The sequence below is a fragment of the Sapajus apella genome, unplaced genomic scaffold (genome assembly GCF_009761245.1).
Source record: "Sapajus apella isolate SASKATOON/1434 unplaced genomic scaffold, GSC_monkey_1.0 scaffold45, whole genome shotgun sequence".
Lineage (NCBI taxonomy): Eukaryota > Metazoa > Chordata > Mammalia > Primates > Cebidae > Sapajus > Sapajus apella.
This window is the reverse complement of record NW_022436985.1, coordinates 19,817,666-19,836,547: the sequence shown is the minus strand read 5'-3', so window position 1 is coordinate 19,836,547 and position 18,882 is coordinate 19,817,666. Positions and strand designations below refer to the sequence as shown.

At 37.5% G+C, this 18,882-nt stretch overlaps 1 protein-coding gene across 1 annotated transcript in view; it reads left to right on the top strand.

Annotated features, from left to right (window-relative positions):
* Window positions 1-18,882, top strand: part of MRPL1 (mitochondrial ribosomal protein L1) — a 102,504-nt gene that overhangs the window by 19,734 nt on the left and 63,888 nt on the right. Inside the window, exons 4-7 of the mRNA XM_032239553.1 lie at window positions 2,201-2,249; window positions 3,628-3,711; window positions 5,567-5,638; window positions 10,867-10,978. Of these exons, the coding sequence (XP_032095444.1) occupies window positions 2,201-2,249; window positions 3,628-3,711; window positions 5,567-5,638; window positions 10,867-10,978 (317 nt within the window). The remainder of the gene's footprint in view (window positions 1-2,200; window positions 2,250-3,627; window positions 3,712-5,566; window positions 5,639-10,866; window positions 10,979-18,882) is intronic.

The window sequence follows — 18,882 nt, the reverse complement described above, 5'->3', positions numbered from 1 at the left end:
ATGGTGTATATGTGCCACATTTTCCCTGTCCAGTCTATCATCAATGGGCGTTTGGGTTGGTTCCAGGTCTTTGCTGTTGTAAACAGTGCTGCAATGAACATTCGTGGAGACTAAGTTTTCATAGGTGGGATTCCAAGTTCCTCACTCTTGCTTCAACCAGAGCTTCTCTGCTTTATTTGTTTATATATTGGAATTCAACAGAATACTATTGATTGTAAAACTCTAAATTAGAAGTAGGAAAAGACACTAGCTTAGTATTAAGGTCTAGTTTAGCCCTAAATTTTATAATCTTCTTGCTTAAGTGTTCTAATGTTTTTAGAAATGACTTTAATTTTTATTCTAAGGATGTCCTTTTTTTGGACAACCTAGAATGTATTAGTTTTTGAATGCAATTTAACAACCTCAACAACAACAGTAGTAGAGCACCTAGGAGGAGGCAGTACAATGCGGTGCTTAAGAGCACAGGCTCTAGAGTCCACCTACAGACTGGAAACCTGCTTCATTGCTTTTTGAGTATGGACTTCTTTGCTCCATGACTTTGAGTTTAATACTTAACCTCTTCAAATCTCAGTTTTTTCATCGCTTTCTAAAAGGGAATAAAATGTTCCTGTGGTTGTGGAGGATTAAACGAGATAATGCCTGTAAAGAACTTAGTGTGTGCTTAATAATAATAGTCAACATTTACCGAAAATTGTTTACTAGCTACAATGCTAAATGCTTTGCATATGTTTCCTTGTTTAATTCTGTAATAATCTCAGAAGAGGAAGCTGAGGTATAGAAAGTGAAATAACTTGCTAAAGGTCACAGAATAGGGGGCAGAGGTAAGATTTGAAGCAAGGCCTGTCTGCCTGTGGATGCCACCGAAGAAGCATTGTTGAATTCTCTTCTCCCTGTGATCGTGTCTAAGTCAGAGTCTTCTAACGAGCTGAGGATGCTCTTCATTGGAGAGTTGAGCTTTGAAACAACTGATGAGAGCCTGAGGAGCCATTTTGAGCAATGGGGAATGCTCACAGACTGTGGTAATGAGAGATCAAAACACCAAGCGCTCCAGGGGGCTTTGGGTTCATCACGTATGCAGCTGTGGAGGAGGTGGATGCAGCCATGAATGCAAGGCCACACAAAGTGGATGGAAGACTTGTGGAAACAAAGAGAGCTGTCTCAAGAGAAGATTCTCAAAGACCAGGTGCCCACTTAACTGTGAAAAAAATATTTGTTAATGACATTAAAGAAGACACTGAAGAACATCACCTAAGAGATTATTTTGAACAGTATGGAAAAATTGAAGTGATTGAAATGATGACTGACCGAGGCAGTGGCAAGAAAAGGGGCTTTGCCTTTGTATCCTTTGACGACCATGACTCTGTGGAGAAGATTGTCATTCAGAAATACCATATGGCAAATGGCCACAACTATGAAGTTAGGAAAGCCCTGTCAAAGCAAGAGATGGCTAGTGCTTCATCTGGCCAAAGAGGTTGAAGTGGTTCAGGAAACTTTGGTGGTGGTCATGGAGGTGGTTTCGGTGGGAATAACAACTTTGGTCGTGGAGGAAACTTCAGTGGTCATGGTGGCTTTGGTGGCAGCCATGGTGGTGGTGGATATGGTGGCAGTGGGGATGGCTGTAATTGATTTGGTAATGATGGAAGCAATTTTGGAGGTGGCAGAAGCTACAATGATTTTGGCAATTACAACAACCAGCCTTCAAATTTTGGACCCAATGAAGGGAGGAAACTTTGGAGGCAAAAGCTCTGGCCCCTAGGGTGGTGGCAGCCAATATTTTGCCAAACCATGAAACCAAGGTGGCTCTGGCGGTTCCAGCAGCAGCAGTAGCTTTGGCGGCAGCAGCAGATTTTAATTAGGAAACAAAGCTTAGCAGGAGATGAGAGCCAGAGAAGTGACAGGGAAGCTACAGGTTACAACAGATTTGTGAACTCAGCCAAGCACAGTGGTGGCAGGGCCTAGGTGCTACTAAGAAGACATGATTTAGACAAATACTCATGTATATGGGCAAAAAACTGGAGGACTGTATTTATGACTAATTGTGTAATGGGTTATTTTAGTTTCTGTTCTGTGGAAAGTGTAAAACATTCCAACAAAGGGTTTTAATGTAGACTATTATTATTTTTTTTTGCACCCATGCTGTTGATTGCTAAATGTAATAGTCTGATCGTGACTCTGAATAAATGTCTTCTTTTTTAATGTGGAAAAAAAAAAAAGTTTTGACCCAAGGTCTGTCTCATTTCTTAGTTCTCGTTTATTAGAAACAGTTTATAACAGCAGTGTTACCGTTTTGTATTTTGTATCAGAGTGTTACTGTTTTTTTATTTTGAAAATTTTGTACTGTTCAAGATGATCACTTTCTCAGTCAATCATTAATGTAGATGATAATGATGTTTTGTAGCACCATAAGCTTCATTTCATATATGGAAGCTGCTTGAAAACTAGTGACATTGAAAAGATACCTTTGTCTTCTTAAGACATTTTTTTTTCTTCATAAGGTGCTTGTACAACGGGCCAGTATTTCACAGGGGATGCTATTATTGTGACTGCTTACCACTGAAAAGTTTGCTGAAACCAGTTGTGATATGTTAATGGCAAAGGAATGCCAGTCCGTAAAGCTAAGCTGTATGATTGATATAAAATATACTTAATAATTTGTCCCTTCTTGTCTGAAAAGAAACTTCCAGGAGGATGTTTCTACTCAAAATAGGGTTTTCTTGATCTTTCAGTCAGTTTTATTAGGGGAATGACCACCTTTTCTTCAAACCTTAAGGCTATAACAAAACTTTGGAGGGCCTAAGAACTTGTTTCTATGTAGTCTCCCTAAGAGATCTAGGCCTCAGGTCTCAATAGTTCCTGGTCAAAATGACTGAACAGATTAGTTTGAAGGTCCTATAAAATCTCCACTTGTATTAGTGTGCCTCAAATGCATGCCATTTCTTATTTAGGATTTTCCAATTGACTTCCTAAATCAATTTGAAAGTCATGATGGTCTAGGTTGTTTCGAAAATGGAGTCACTCAGAAGAGCCATTTAGGCTTGGCATTTTGTCTTGGGTTTAGGGTTTACAGTCCTGATAGTTTAGAGCCAGTTGATGGCAATTAGGGGTAACCTACTGGGCAGATCAGCTAGATGTTGTCTTGTTCAGTATGTACAGCTGTTTTCATGTCTCCCTGATGGTGTCAGAAGATTACATGGTTTTAAAACAGTCAATTGAAGGTAGCAAACATTTATTATTCATCAGATGGAAAGCATTGTAGCAGTGCTGGGGAAGATGTCGATACGCAAACACATCTCATAATATTTGAGAGACTGATGAATGATGTAGAGATAGAAGCCAAGTGGCATGAGATTATGAACCTGGAAAAAGAGATTTTGGTTTTTATTATCAAAAAAATATAATCTTGAAAAAGTTTCTTGAAAAAGAAATATAATATCTTGTGTTTTAAATTGTAATTGATGAATAGTAAGTAATTCATGAATAGTAATCAATGAATAGTTCTGAATTAATGGGAGAACATACAGTAGAATCAGAACACTGAAAACATGTCCATTCTTGTTTTATATAGAGTTGTGTGAGAGATAGAAAAGATAAACTTGTCATAATTATTTTTCCTTGTTGTGTATTTAGAAAGACGTGGAGCCATTTACCAGTGTTGTTAGTTTGCCATACCCATTTGCTTCCGAAATCAAGAAAGTCGCTGTATTTACAGGGGTGAGTAACTTCCGTCAACTATTTATATTATTTAATTTTTTCTAGAGATGACTAATTAATCGTTAATTATTAATCAATGATTAGTATACTGAATAAATGGAGTTAGAGAAAATTCTAGCATTCACCTAGCCTTATTTTCCCCATTTGGAGCTCAAAACAGTTGGGTGATTTATTTGAGGTTATGTTATTAGCTTGAGAAAGAGCTAAATTAGAACATTAATTTCATTATTACTAGAATGCTGCATTATGTTTCTCATAAGAAACTGAAGAAAATAGTGGAATTTATCAGTTTATCCTATTAACTCCTGCTTCTTGTTCAAACTTTCCTTCCCAAACAGCAATAGGATGATTTTAAAGCAGTGGGGAACCATTTAGTGCTGTGGTTGGTGCCTTAGAAACCACCATTTTCTTTTGAGACAGAGTCTCGTTCTGTCACCCAGACTGGAGTGTAATGTGTGTGATCTCAACTCACTTGCAACCTCCGCCTCCCTTGTTCAAGCGATTCCCCTGTCTGAGCCTTCTGAGTAGCTGGGACTACAGACGTGGACCACCATGCCCTAGTTAACTAATTTTTGTATTTTTAGTAGAGACGGGGTTTCACTATGTTGGTCAGGCTGATCTTGAACTCGTGACCTTGTGATCCACCTGCCTTGGCCTCCCAAAGTGCTGGGATTACAGGCGTGAGCCACTGCGCCCAGTCAGAAACCACAATTTTTAAAAGTATCTAGCTTTTATAAAAGTGTCGTGTATTTATAAATGTTTGTTTATAATGTGTTTACAAATTTCTTTTTTAATCATCCACAAACTGTAATTGTCCTGATTGTAATATCCCTGATGGATTTAATTGAAAATTGATGCATTCAGTTCTTTTTTGAGACAGAGTCTTGCTCTGTTGTCCAGGCTGGAAGTGAGGCACAGTCACTATAGCCTCAGACTCCTGGGCTCAAGCAATTCTCTTGCCTCAGCCTCCTGAGTAACTGGAACTGTAGGTGCTAGCCACTATGGCAGGCTAATTTTTAAGATTTTAAGATTTTCTTTTTGTAGAGATGGGGGTCTTACTTGCCCAGGCTGGTTTGGAACTCCTGGCTTCAAGTGATCCTCTTGACTCAGCCTCCCAAAGTGTTGGGATTACATTTTCTTTCTTTTTTTTTTTTTTGAGATGAAGTTTTGCTCTTGTTGCCCAGGCTAAAATGCAGTGGTGCCATCTCAGCTCACCAAAACCTCCACCTCTTGGGTTCAAGCAATTCTCTTGCCTCAGCCTCCCGAGTAGCTGGGATTACAGGCATGCACCGCCATGCCTGGCTACTTTTGTATTTTTAGTAGAGACAGGGTTTCTCCATGTTGGCCAGGCTGGTCTCAAACTCCTGACCTCAGGTGATCTGCCTGCTTTGACCTCCCAAAGTACTGGGATTACAGGCGTGAGCCACTGCACCCGGCTGCATTTTCTCTTTTTTTTGTGATGGAGTCTCACTCTGCCACCCAGGTTGGAGTGCAGTGGCCTGATCTTGGCTTACTGCATCCTCCACCTCCTGGGTCCAAGCGATTCTCCTGCCTCAGCCTCCTGAGTAGCTAGGACTGCAGATGTGTGCCACCACATCTAGCCAATTTTTGTATTTTTAGTAGAGAAAGAGTTTTACCATGTTGGCCAGGCTAGTCTCAAACTCCTGACCTCAGGGGAACCACCCAGACTTCTGGGATTACCAGTCTGAGCCACTGTGCCCAGCGCATTTTCAGTTAAAAATAAAAGCTACAATTTGTGCTTCGAACTGTAATATTATTTCTGACAACATACTTCAAAGCAGACTGAATATATTTAAAATTAAAGATTGATGTTCAAACTATTGTGTTTTGGTAGAATGCATCAGAGGTCGAAATAGCAGAAGAAAATGGAGCTGCATTTGCAGGAGGTACTAATCTGATACGGAAGGTACAGTGTTGTTTTCATGTTCATTATATATAGAGATGATTCCGTCATCTTTGCCATTCAGTGATTTATTATATGTGGAACACTAGGCTTGTATCTTACAATAGTGGGGCTTTATAAGAACAGGGAAAAATTTTCCAACTTTTTTCAGTTTCAAAATCAAGCCAGGAGAGAACTATCCAGACAGTCTGTTTTTTTGTGTGTGTGAATTTATTTTGTGTGTGCGTGCGGGTGTTTTTTTTTTTTCTTTTTTTTTTTTTTGAGACGGAGTCTTGCTGTGTCACCTAGGCTGGAGTGCAGTGGCTTGATCTCGGCTCACTGCAACCTCTGCCTCCTGGCTTCAAGTGATTCTCCTGCCTCAGCCTCCCGAGTAGCTGAGACTACAGGCGTGCGCGAACACGCCTGGCTAATTTTTGTCTTGTTAGTAGAGATGGGGTTTTACCATATTGACCAGGCTGTTCTTGAACTCTTGACCTTGTGATCCATGCTCAGCCAGTGTGTGTTTTCTTTTTTCTTTTTTTTTCTTTTTATTATACTTTAAGTATATACATGTACAGATCGTGCAGGTTTGTTACATAGGTGTACATGTGCCATGTTGGTGGTTTGCTGCATCCATCACCCCGTTGTCTACATTAGATATTTCTCCTAGTGCTATCCCTCCCCAATCCCTGCCCCCCCCCCCAGCCCCCGGGGTATTCCCCCCCTATTCCCCGACCCCCCAGGCCTTGGTGTGTGTGTTTTCAAGACAAGGTCTTTGTCTGTTGCCCAGATTAGAATATGGTGGTGCCATTATGGCTCACTGCAGCCTTGAGCTCCTGAGCTCAAACAGTCCTCCTGCCTCAGCCTCCTGAGTAGCTGGGACTAAAGGTGCATACCACTGCACTTGGCTAACTTTTTGTAGAGATGGGGTTCTCACTTGTTGCCCAGGCTAGTCTTGAACTCTTGGCATCAAGCAGTCCTCCTGCCTTGGCCTCCTGAAGTACTGAGATTACAGGTATGAGCCACCACACCCAACCTCAGACAATCTGATATTGATTATACTTGACTTATATTGTGATTATTATTATTATTACTACTTTTTGTTTGCTTCTTTTTTGTCTATGAGAGTTTTATGGATAGGAAAGGGCAATGTGACTCTGGTTTTGAATGTAAGATTTAAAATGAAATCCAGAAGGTCTCATGGATTTCATGGCTTCCCATTAACCCCTCTGTTCATGTTTGAAGATCAAATATTTGGTTTGTTTTTTGGAGTGAAAGTATAATTCACTTAGTAGATTATAAAGTGTGATATCTGCCCTCTATAATATTAGTGCTTTTGGCTCCTCTTAACTTTTAGCTCCTAATCCTTTCAGTATGGTAGCAACAAATGATTACGTAGCCTGCCTTTAGAAAGTAACAAAGCTTGGCTGGATGCCGTGGCTCATGCCTGTAATCCCAGTACTTTGGGAGGCTGAGGTAGGCAGATCACTTGAGGCCAGGAGTTTGAGACCAGCCTGGCCAACATGGCGAAACCCCACCTCTACTAAAAATACAGAAATTAGCCAGGTGTGATGGCACGTGCCTATAATCCCACCTGCTTGGGAGGCTAAGACATGAGAATCGCTTGAACCCGGGAGGCAGAGTTTTCAGTGAGCCTAGATCACCCCTGCACTCCAGCCTAGGCAACGGAATGAGACTGTCTCCAAAATATGAAGAAGTAAAATAAATAAATAAAGAAAATAACAGAGCTTGGGGAGCCTCTTTGAAAATTAAAACCTTTTTTTTTTTTTTTGAGACAGAGTCTCACTCTGTCGCATAGGCTGGAGTGCAGTGACTCGATCTTGGCTCACTGCAACCTCCACCTCCCGGGTTCAAGCGATTCTTCTGCCTCAGCCTCCTGAGTAGCTGGGATTACAGGCATGTGCCACCATGCTGTATTTTTGGTAGAGACAGTGTTTCACCATGTTGGGCAGGCTGGTCTTGAACTCCTGACCTCATGATTTGCCAGGCTGGTCTTGAACTCCTGACCTCATGATTTGCCCACCTCAGCCTCCCAAACTGCTGGGATTATAGGCATGAGCCACTGCTCCTGGCTTTTTCTCCTTTTTAAGAGGCAGAAAGAAGAGGCATGGAGTTATTTCTGAAAATACAAAAGATTTTCTTAGTGTTATCTCTAAACGTTCCTCTTCTAAATAAAATAATTTATGTTATGGAATTTTTGGTGGGGAGGAGGAAGGAGACAGGAAAAAGTGGCTTGAAAATTTATCCTTTGTCACATATTCTAATTTTCATTTAGGGAACTTTTAACTGGGCTCATCCTTTGAGATATACAGCAGGGCTTATGGTTTGTTTTTTTTTTCCCTCTCCTAAAAGTACTCTAAATTTGCTGAGGATTCTGGATTCTTAAGAGAGTCTTCAGAATGATTTTTGGGAACAGAACTAGTGGAAAGTAGGAAGAGTATGCTTTAATACAGGTTCTAGGCCAAAGAGAGTGCCACCCAATTCCTTCTGATGTATTATTAATTTTAATAAAGTTATTAAAACTTTTTGAATTATTAAAAAATAATCACAAATGTTTGGAAATTTGAATAGAGCTGGGTTTCTGGAATTAGAGAACTAATTTTGAGTTTGTGTACAGCTTTCTATTTTCTTCTTGCAAGCACAAAAGTTATCTTGTAGGACTGTCATAGCCATTCCTCTGGTTCTTTTTCTTTTTTTTTTTTTCAATTTTTTTTTTTGAGACAGAGTTTTGTTCTATTATCCAGGCTGGAGTGCAGTGGCACTATCTTAGCTCACTACAACCTCTGCCTCCTGGGTGCAAGTGATTCTCCTGCCTCAGCCTCCCTAGTAGCTGGGATTATAGGTGCCTGCCACCATGCCAGGTTAATTTTTATATTTTTAGTAGAGATGGGGTTTTGCCATGTTTGCCAGGCTGATCTCGAACTCCTAGCCTCAAGTGATCTGCCCACCTCAGCCTCCCAAAGTGTTGGGATTACAGGTGTGAGCCACTGCTCCTGGCTAAGCCACTGTGACTGGCCTCTGGTTCTTAAATGTTAAGCAAGAAGTTACTTTCAAAAAAGAAATGGTAATAGAGCAGAAAGTGTTGTGAAGCTGTAAGTTCAGTAAATGAAACATATTTTTTAAAGTAACCCAAATAAGAAAGCCAATGACATTTTAAAATTCTGTAGTATAGAAAATATTAATAGGTACAGAAATTCTTTTTAGGGCCCCAATAGAGGTTCTATTATTAGAGGGAGCATGCCACCTATGTAAAGCATTATAACCAGAATAAGTTGGCAAGTTACCCAATGGTGTCTTTTAAAGCTAGTCCATGTTATTTTTAGAAGGTATTCAGGTTATGAAGTAAATTCAGTACAGTTTTGTAAATAGTATTATGGCTGCAATTTTTTATACGTTCCTGTGTTTTTAAATTAGTTTATCATTTTACTTAGTTCTTATAAAATGCAAAGTAGGATAAATTTACTTAGTCATTTCTTTGAGGTAACACATTCATTTATTAAATTTATTTTACTTTATTTTGAAACATCACAGATATGCCTGGTTCTGAGAGATTTTAAAGTAACTTCATATATTTATTTGTCTCTAAGAGCATGATTTCCAGCCACAGTTTATTATTCCAACATACAATCTGAGGATTATTTATAGAATAACTTCCAAACACAATTTTAATTTAAAGGAACATGTCATAGGATTAGGATTGGAAAGTCTTGGAATAGAAATCTCACATATAGTTCTTTGACATTTTGAAATTGCCTTTGCTTTCCTATTTCCAGTGATGAGAGCCCTGGTTCTGGACCCACACTGCCTATATTTCAATTTTAGCTCTGCCTTCTTAGGTACAGACTGACTTATCTTCCCTGAGCCCTCAGTTTTTTTTATCTGGAATGTGTAGTCAATATTGGTACCTGACTCAAGGTTGTTGTGAAGACTATATGTTCTAAATTATACTAACTAGCAGAATTCTTGGCACATGAGAAGTGCCTGTTTAATGTAAGTTGTTGTTAAGGAGAGGGGAGTATGTTATTTAAGGACTAAAGAATTTGTACAAAGAATAGTAACAGAAGGATAAAATTCCACAGTCATTGCTTAGTTTTGTTAGAATTCGAGTTTTTAATTTACCGTGTAACCCTAAATCAAGGCTTTAAATGGTGTATTGTGGTAAGATTTCATCCAAAGAGAATTCATTGATAAAATATTTGTTGCTCAGGTAGTATCATTCTAAAAAGTTGCTTCATTTTATACTCAAGTAACATTTTTTTTTTTTGGTGAACAGGTTGGAGTGCAGTGGCAAGAACTCGGTTCACTGCAACCTCTGCCTTCCTCACTTAAAGCAAACCTCCCACCTCAGCCTCCCAGTTACCTGGGACTGTAGGCGTGTGCCACCATGCCTGGCTGATTTTTGTAGAGATGGGGTATTGCCTTGTTGCCCAAGCTAATTTCAAATTCTTGAGCTCAATTGATTCTCCTGCCTTGGCCTCCTAAAGTGCTGGAATTACAGGTGTGGAGTTTAAGTGGAATATATTGTATGTTTAAGTGGGGTATATTAAGTGGAGTTTTTAAGTGGAGTATATTGTAGTAGTATATTAGTTATTCTGGGTGTTTGCCTGAATTAATAAAAATATTTTCTAAAAATTGAATATTAATTCCTTTGTTCTGAGAATGGATATAGACTCTGGATAATAAACTATAAATGAACTTGTCTTTGATCACCCCCTCTTCTAACTTAGTTATCAGTGGTAAGGAAAATTTGAGTTTCAGTTCTTTGTGAAAATAATTATAAATTCAGTTCTCTGATACTCTAAATTTAGGGAGCTAGTGGTTGCTAGTGAGTTTGGCACTTAGTGGTTATTAATTTTACATGTGATGTATTACAAAATTTTCAGCTTTTGTAGGTTTCTTCAGTTTTAATAAATATATGAATTTAACTTTGTACACATTCATTGCTGTATTCTAACTTGTAATACTTTTGCCTAACAACCCCAATGAAGAATTAAAACCATTAATTTTTTTTTTAATTGATGTGGCTGTTTTTAAAGTAAAGGGAAATGTTTTGCCTCTGATGATTTTTATAATTGCAAGTGTATTTGTATGATCCTTGTGTTTGAAGAAGAGAATTGTTCTTAATATCTATTTTCTGAATTATAAAGGAAATGACCGCATTATACTCTTTCAGAATGATAAAGCTTTTCATGTCATCTAAGGTTATTTTTTTTTTTTTTTTTTTTTTTCAGATTTTGGATGATGAAATTGTTGTAGACTTTTATGTAGCTGTTCCAGAAATAATGCCTGAACTTAGTCAATTGAGGAAGAAACTGAATAAAAGATTTCCAAAGTTTTCTCAAAGTAAGAGAATTCCTATTATTTTGATATGCTGTCAACAACTTTCTTGTGAACTTTGCATAGTTAGGAAACAAAGTTGTTACATATATATATATATATGTAGAATAAATAGTATGTCCTGATATTTGAGTTTGAGTTATGAGAACATATAGATTTGATTATTTTCCCCTTTGGCATTAATACTGGTAATCTAATATGATTTGAAAACGTAGTTAGTTTTTAATACCAGTTTTAAAAATTTAGGTCATAGTCTAGCTTTCAATTAGTGGAATGTATTACCTACTCAGTATATTATCATCATACTGTTTTATTGGCTTTTATCCCTATTTATAAATATAATATGTGTGCTCATTTATTTAAAAATGTTCAACATATATAAATGTTGACCATGTGCATGGCTCTGGAGGTAATTTCTCTTAAGAAATTGTCCCTTTATGGATATTTTTTCCTTAAGAAATCTAATAAGAAAGTTAAGGTCACTAGATAAGGAATCATGTTATAAAGCGTGAGGTATTATATAATAAATTCACAAAGTGCGAGGGGTGTTCAGTAGAGGCAGAGTTTACGCATAGGTGGGGAATCAGGGAAGGCGTCATAAAAGGTGAAATTTAAACATAAAGGAGGTCACAGTTGGATGGATTGATTGAGGAGAATATTATTTTAAGTAGAAGGAATTAAACATAGACACTAACGTAAGTCAGAAATTATAGGCCATGTACAAGAAATACCAATTAGCTCTCTTTGACTGTGGGGAATGGTACCCCCCTACATTGAAATAGAAGAGAATAATGGGAAATGATGTTGGAAAGGTAGATTGATGCCAGATTGAGAAGAACTTTGAATGATGGGCTAATGAGCATGAACATCTGTATTCTGTATTCAGCAGGACTCCCTTAGAAGTTTTTGAGATGGGAGTGACATAATCTGTTCTTTAGAGCTTTAATCTGGCAAGAGCTTTAGAATTGAAACTGGAGTTAGGGAAACCAGTTAGGGTGCAATGGCAAGAGACTAATAAATGTAATGTTTAAGCTAAGGTCTTCATAATGAGACTGGAGTGAAGTGTATGTCAAAAGATATTAAGACTTAGCAATTAATTAGGGATGAACAGGTTGAGGGGAGAAAAGGAAGAGTCAAATGATACTGAGGTTTTTTTTTTTTTAATACTAGAGTCTTAAAATAGTGCCATCATTAATGGAAACTGGGAATGCATTTAGGAGGAAAAACAAGTTCACCAGCTGACACTGTTTTAGGTAGTGCTGGATGTCTGGTATATTATTATTTCAAATAAAATTTTGTAGTATAAACAGAACAAATATTTTTAAATTGTTTTAGTAGATTTGTCTTCAAATTTTAACTCTAGTTGTGCTAAAAAGTTCTGCTAAAATTTTTATGCATCCTAGCCATTAACACTTGTCTGAATTCTGGATCGTGGCCTATAAATTCAAATGGACTTTCCAGTTCTTTTGATGTATTAGTTCTGTTTGTTTGATTATTTATTTATTTAGAGACAGAGTCTTGCTCTTTTGCCCAGTCTAGAGTGCAGTGGTGTGATCTCAGCTCACTGCAAGCTCCGTTTCCTGGGTTCAAGCAGTTCTCTGCCTCAGCCTCCTGAGCAGCTGAGATGACAGGTGTCTGCCACCACACCTAGGTAATTTTTGTATTTTTAGTAGAGACAGGGTTTCACCGTCTTGGCCAGGCTGGTCTCAAACTCCGGACCTTGTGATCCACCCGCCTCAGCCTCCCAAAGTGCTGGGATTACACGCGTGAGCCACCACACCTGGCCTTGTTTGATTATTTTTGATAGCATGCATTAAGTCACAAATATTTGTTAGATTTTGGCCTGATATGTGACACTTTTTATTAGGGATTTCCCTTACAGCAATGCTTGTTATTAGGGAATCCAATTTATATTCTTTCTTAATTAAGACCTAAAACTGAACATATTTTTAAAAAAATTAAACCAGAATTGCAGTTGAATATGATAAAAATATTTCTCATAATTTTTTTGTTCTTAATTAAATTCAAGCTCAACTCAGAGCAAAACAAGCAGTACTAAGTATAGTCAGAACCAAAAATGAATACTAGTATAGTCATATTCATCTAACTCCTTGCTTTGCATGGTGAACTGATTTTTAAGAGACATTTATTTTGTCACCTTTGCTACTTTAGCCATTCTCTGTATAACCCTTTTAGTTTCTTTTTTTTGTTTTTTAGTTTTCAAATAACTTATTTCTTTATTCCAGATAATGAGTTTTCTAATAAACTGTTTATTTTTATTAGTGAACTGTACTTTATTTCCCCTTTTGTAACGAGTTACAACTTCACATATCATGATCAACTACCTAAGTATGTTTTCCCCTCCTATTTGCTTAGACACTTTGAGAAAACACATGGACCTTTTTCCTTCTCTGACACCTTCTTTTCACCCCAACATGATCTGTTTAACAGCACTGGCAAAACATTTGTGTTCTTTAAACATGAGGACAAACGATTAACCTGTCAAAAATGTTAAACAGAATACATCAAATGTGCATTAGAACAAATGAAGCTCCTATTATGCATTTTCAAAACCCATTCAGATTTTTGTTTAAGAACGTTTGATTCCGCCTGTATCCAACAAAAGTCTTTAGGGTAAAATAGAAATTACATTTTGAGCAAGTGGAGAAAAGTAAAAAACAAACAAGCTCCTGCAGCTGAGCTCATTAGTTTCCCATTTCCAGTTTTACTAATGGGAGTGGGTGTGTGTACATTTTGCAGCATGTTTAATGCTGCCGTTTTATTCATTTTAATTGCTTACATAACTGTAGGCAAGTTCGTTATTTTTCTAATGCACATTTGGCTTGTATTTTCAATATTTCTTTTTTGTTTTATTAAAAAAATTAAAACCTGCTTTTTAAAATTCCTTGGAAGAAATTTGGTTTCATTTTGCTTATCTTGTGGCTTCCTCCTCAATATAAGTGCCCTCTGAAATTCTTTCATCTCTAATATAGATATGTTTTGTTAATTAAAACTTTTTAAAAAATTTCTAATCTTATTTATAAATTAGCATTTGGAAATCAAAACACTAGTTTAAAAAATGTCTTTTTTTTTTTGTTTTGAGAGAGAGTCTCCCTTTGTTGCCCAGGCTGGGGTGCAGTGGCACAACTTGCTGCCACCTCTGCCTCCTAGGTTCAAGTGATTCTCCTGCCTCAGCTTTCCAAGTAGCTGGGATTGCAGGTGCATGGCACAATTACCTGGCTAATTTTTGTATATTTAGTAGAGACAGGGTTTTGCCATGTTGGCCAGGCTGGTCTGGAACTCCTGACCTTAGGTGATCTTCCCACCTTAGCCTCCTAAAGTGCTCCACCTCCCAAAGTGTTGGGATTACAGGTATGAGCCACCATGCCTGGCCGAAAAAGATCTTGACTTAATGGAATCAGATTTTTTTAAGCATATTTACTTGTGATAGGTATTGTGGCATATATGGGAACAGTTGAGTTCTTTTATACCATACTAAATTATTGACAGGGAAGAGAGAAAGGGACATGATTAGAAAATTAGAATTACACTAATATGTATTCTTCTTAACTTCTAACTTCTTAGAATTGAACACTAGTGCTCCACTTGAAGCCTTGTCCAAAGGATATCCCAGCAGACTTGTCCAAAAGATATTCAGATCTACTGAGCAGGATACTGCTTTCTGGAAGGAAGTTGGTGTTGTATCATACATGAGACTCATGGATACTAAAGTTCTTGAAATGTAATGTGAAGTATTTTTAACGCATAGAATAGTACCTTCTACATCAGGATATTGTTTACATTATTGGAACAATCAGCAGTCTTTGATTATATGAGGAAAAATACCAAAACAGAGAATTTTTGCAAGGTAATGAATTTGAAGTTTTTCTAAATTTCTACCACTTCACATATTAGTTTAAAAACTATCTGGCTGGGCGCAGTGGATCACAAGGTCAGGAGTTCAAGACCAGCCTGGCCTATATGTTGAAACCACATCTCTACTAAAAATATCAAAAAATTAGCTGGGCATGGTAGCGCGTGCCTGTAGTCCCAGTTACTCGGGAGGCTGAGGCAGGAGAATCACTTGAACCTGGGAGGCAGAGGTTGCAGTGAGCTGAGATTGCGCCACTGCACGCCAGTCTGAGCAACAGAGCAAGACTCCTTTTCAAAACAAAAAAACTAAAACAAAAACCTATCCATGGGGAAAGAGTCCATTGATGATTAGGTTTGTTACAATTGTTATAGATGAATTGTGGGTCTATTACAGCTGGTTCTGTTATGCTTTCCTTTGCTTCCTTTACTTCAACCTTAGTGGCCTCCTTGCTCTTCCTCATAGACACTAAGTGCTGTCCCTCCCCAGGTCTTTGGACTTACTATTGCATGGGTCTGCAGTGCTGTTTGCTTACTTGCCTTGCTCACTTTCTCATTCGAATATCATCTCATTCGAATATTATTCCCACTTCCTATTATCACTAGTAATATCACTGTTACGCTTTTGTATTCATTTTAAGACATACTACTTTTAGCATCTTTTTTTTTTTAATGGTGTTCAGTTCCTCTCATTAAAGCAAGGATGGTTTTGTTTTGTTCATTGCTACATTCCCATTGCCTGGAATATAGTACCTGGAAAATAGTATGTACTCTACGAATATTTGAATGAATGAATGAATGTTTAATGCAGCATTCATTTAGTTGGTAGAAGATATAGAATTAACTTAAAAATGGACTATACAATTTTTTTTTTTCTTTTTTTTTGAGATGGAGTTTCACTTTGTCACCCAGGCTGGAGTGTGATAGTGTAGCCTCAGCTCACTGCAGCCTTGCCTCCCGGGTTCATACAATTCTCCTGCTTCATCCTCCTGAGTAGCTGAGATTACAGGTGTTTGCCACCATGCCCAGCTAATTTTTATTGTATTTTTAGTAGAGAGGGGGTTTCACCATGTTGGCTAGGCTGGTCTCAAACTCCTGACCTCAAATGATCTGTCTGCCTCATCCTCCCAAAGTGCTGGGATTACATGTGTGAACTGCTGTGTTCTGCTTGGACTATATACAATGTATAGATTTTTTAAATTAAAATAATTGTATTTATAGTAGTTGAGCATCTACTATGTGCCAAGCCTTGGGTGTGATAGCAGTGAACAAGGCAGACAAAGTTCTTGCAGTTATAGAACTAACAGTTTTGTTTTCTGCAGTAGACAAACTGGTTTAACTTTAACAGTTACTTATGCTCGGATTTTTTTTTTTTTTTTTTGAGACATAGTCTCACTCTGTTACCCAAGCTGGAGTGCAGAGGCGCGATCTCGGCTCACTGCAACCTCTGCCTCCTGGGTTCAAGTGATTCTCCTGCCTCAGCCACCAGAGTAGCTGGGACTACAGGGGTGTGCCACCACGCCTGGCTAATTTTTTTTTTTTTTTTTTGGTATTTTCAGTACAGATGGGATTTTGCCATTGTTGGCCAGGCTGGTCTTGAACTCCTGAGCCTAAGTTATCCGCCTGCTGTGGCCTCCCGAAGTGCTAGGATTACAGGCATGAGCTACTGTGCCTGGCCACTTATGCTCAGATGTTTTTAGCTAAACAAACAAAAAGCAAATCACAACCGCCTGGCCCCCCCTCCAACCTTCATTTGATCAACTATCTTTTCTAGCTGTGATCTTATTTTTTTCTGTTGTTTTATATTAAGTGTTTCAAATAATGGCCTTCAGCAATTGGTTTCATTTTCTTACTAAGCCTTAATCTTCCTTACAGTTTTTTCTTTCAAAATTTAGCTAAAATATTGCTCTCAATTATCACAGGTTTTTCTTTTGCCATATTCAAAGGTCTGTTCTTATTTTTCTCAGTTTCTTGAAACTTCTTTCAGGAGGTAACGTATGCCATCCTATCTCACCTCTTTTTTCACTATTTCTTTGTTTTCCTTGATTAAAAAAAGAAAAGAGAAGATCTATTAGGAGGAAATACTTGATCATATAGTTTAGTGTAGGCTGTGTTCATTATGGAAATTAAATAGAGAATTAAAGGAAAAGAAAGTGAAAGGAAGAAAGAAAATGAAAAAATATAGAAGAGCCTAAAAACATGGAGAAAAGTGAAAGTGGAGAAAGAGGAAAGCAGTTACATAGCAGTAAGGGATAGCAAAGCCCTAGAAATAGCATTGATGATTTAACATTTGGTTGTATTGAAGAGCAGAGTAGAATAGTGGTTAGCATAGATCCCTCTTTGTCTTGACTTTATCACTTAGTGTGACCTTGAGCAAACTTTTTAACATTTTGTGCCTTTATTCATCTAAAAAATGAGTTTCATTATAACACCCATCCCATAATGTTTTTGTGATAATGTATGAAGAGCTTAGCACAAGCTGGGTACATAACATAATATGTGTGGGCCACTATGATTATTATTAGCTCCCTATCATGCCTAAAGTAGCTAGTCATTCTCCACAATTACTTAGGAGAAGTTACTCTTTTTCATGTATTTATATATTACCTTCATAACTTATTTGTTGAATAAGCAGAAAATTATTGGAGTGCCTACTATGTGTCAGGCACTACACTTAGTACTGAGGATTGAAAAATAAAGTGAAAAGATATTTTCTGTCTTTAAGAAGATAAACACTGAGGGGAGAGAGATGAGAGCAAACTGCTGCACTAAAATGCAATAAGTGTGTTGGTAGAAAATGTACAAAGCATATAGAGGAATGAGGGACTGCTTTGTAAATGAGATTATATAAAGAAGATTGAATTTAAGAGGTTAAGCATGAATAGGCATTTGCTTTCCTAACGTGCATCAGACAGAGGAAATGGCCTTTTTAAATAAATAAAAGTATGAGAGAGCCAGTAGTGTTCAGGAAATTATAAGCAGCCTTCTATCATTTGTTACATAAAATGTTATCAGATACTAGTGATCAGTGGGGTTAGACAGTGATAGACAGTGGGCCAGGTCACAGCGGACTTTGTGTGCCATACCATGGAGATTAGATTTTATCCTCTTTGCAAATAGGAGCCATTGAAACCTTTTGCTCAGAAGAATGACTTAAGATTTGCTTATCAGAATGAGTACTGTGAGAACTATATAAATGGTAGGGTAGCCATATGAGGATGGTGAAACTTTAAGAACAGAGACTGGGAGGAGGCGATTGCAGTAATCCAGGTAAAAGATGAAGAAGCAAAGAGTCTGGTAGTGGCAGTGAAGATAGATGAGGAAGGATGTTGTTGGATATTAAGAATTAGAGTTAACAGGAGTTATTGATTAAATGTAGTGGGTAAGGGAGAGGGAGGAATCTAGAATGATTTCCTAATTTTGGTCTTTAGTAGCCTAGTAAATATTATTTTAAATATAAATACCCAAGAAGTAAAGCAGGTTTGGGTATGACAATAATATTACATGGTGAAGCGTCAAGGAGGTAGATAAGCTGGTGCAACTTTATTGTGTATTAACATGAAGTATTAACAGTATTAACATGAAGTAGGTTGTGGTAAATATGCACATTGTACTCCCTAGAGCAAGTAAAGCGTACACACACAAATAAATAACAGCTTAAAACTATAAATAGGGGAATAAAAATGATACGCTAAAATTTTTTTTGTTGAAAGAAAAATAAGTCTGTAAAGGAGGAACCAAAGAACAAGTAAGATGAAACAAATAGAAAACACATATCAAAATAAAGAGCTAAATTCAGCCATAATTATGATAATTGGAAATGGACTACACACTCCAAAAGGCAGAGATTATAAGATTTTAAAAACAACCCAACTATATGTTGTCTACAGGAGATACACATTATATTCAAACACACAAATAGGCTGAAAGTAAAATGGTGGATAAAGATATACCATAAAAACTGTAAGCATTAGAGTGTTGGATTCTATATCAATATTAGACAAAGTAGACTTTAAGACAAGGATTATTGTTAGAGAAAA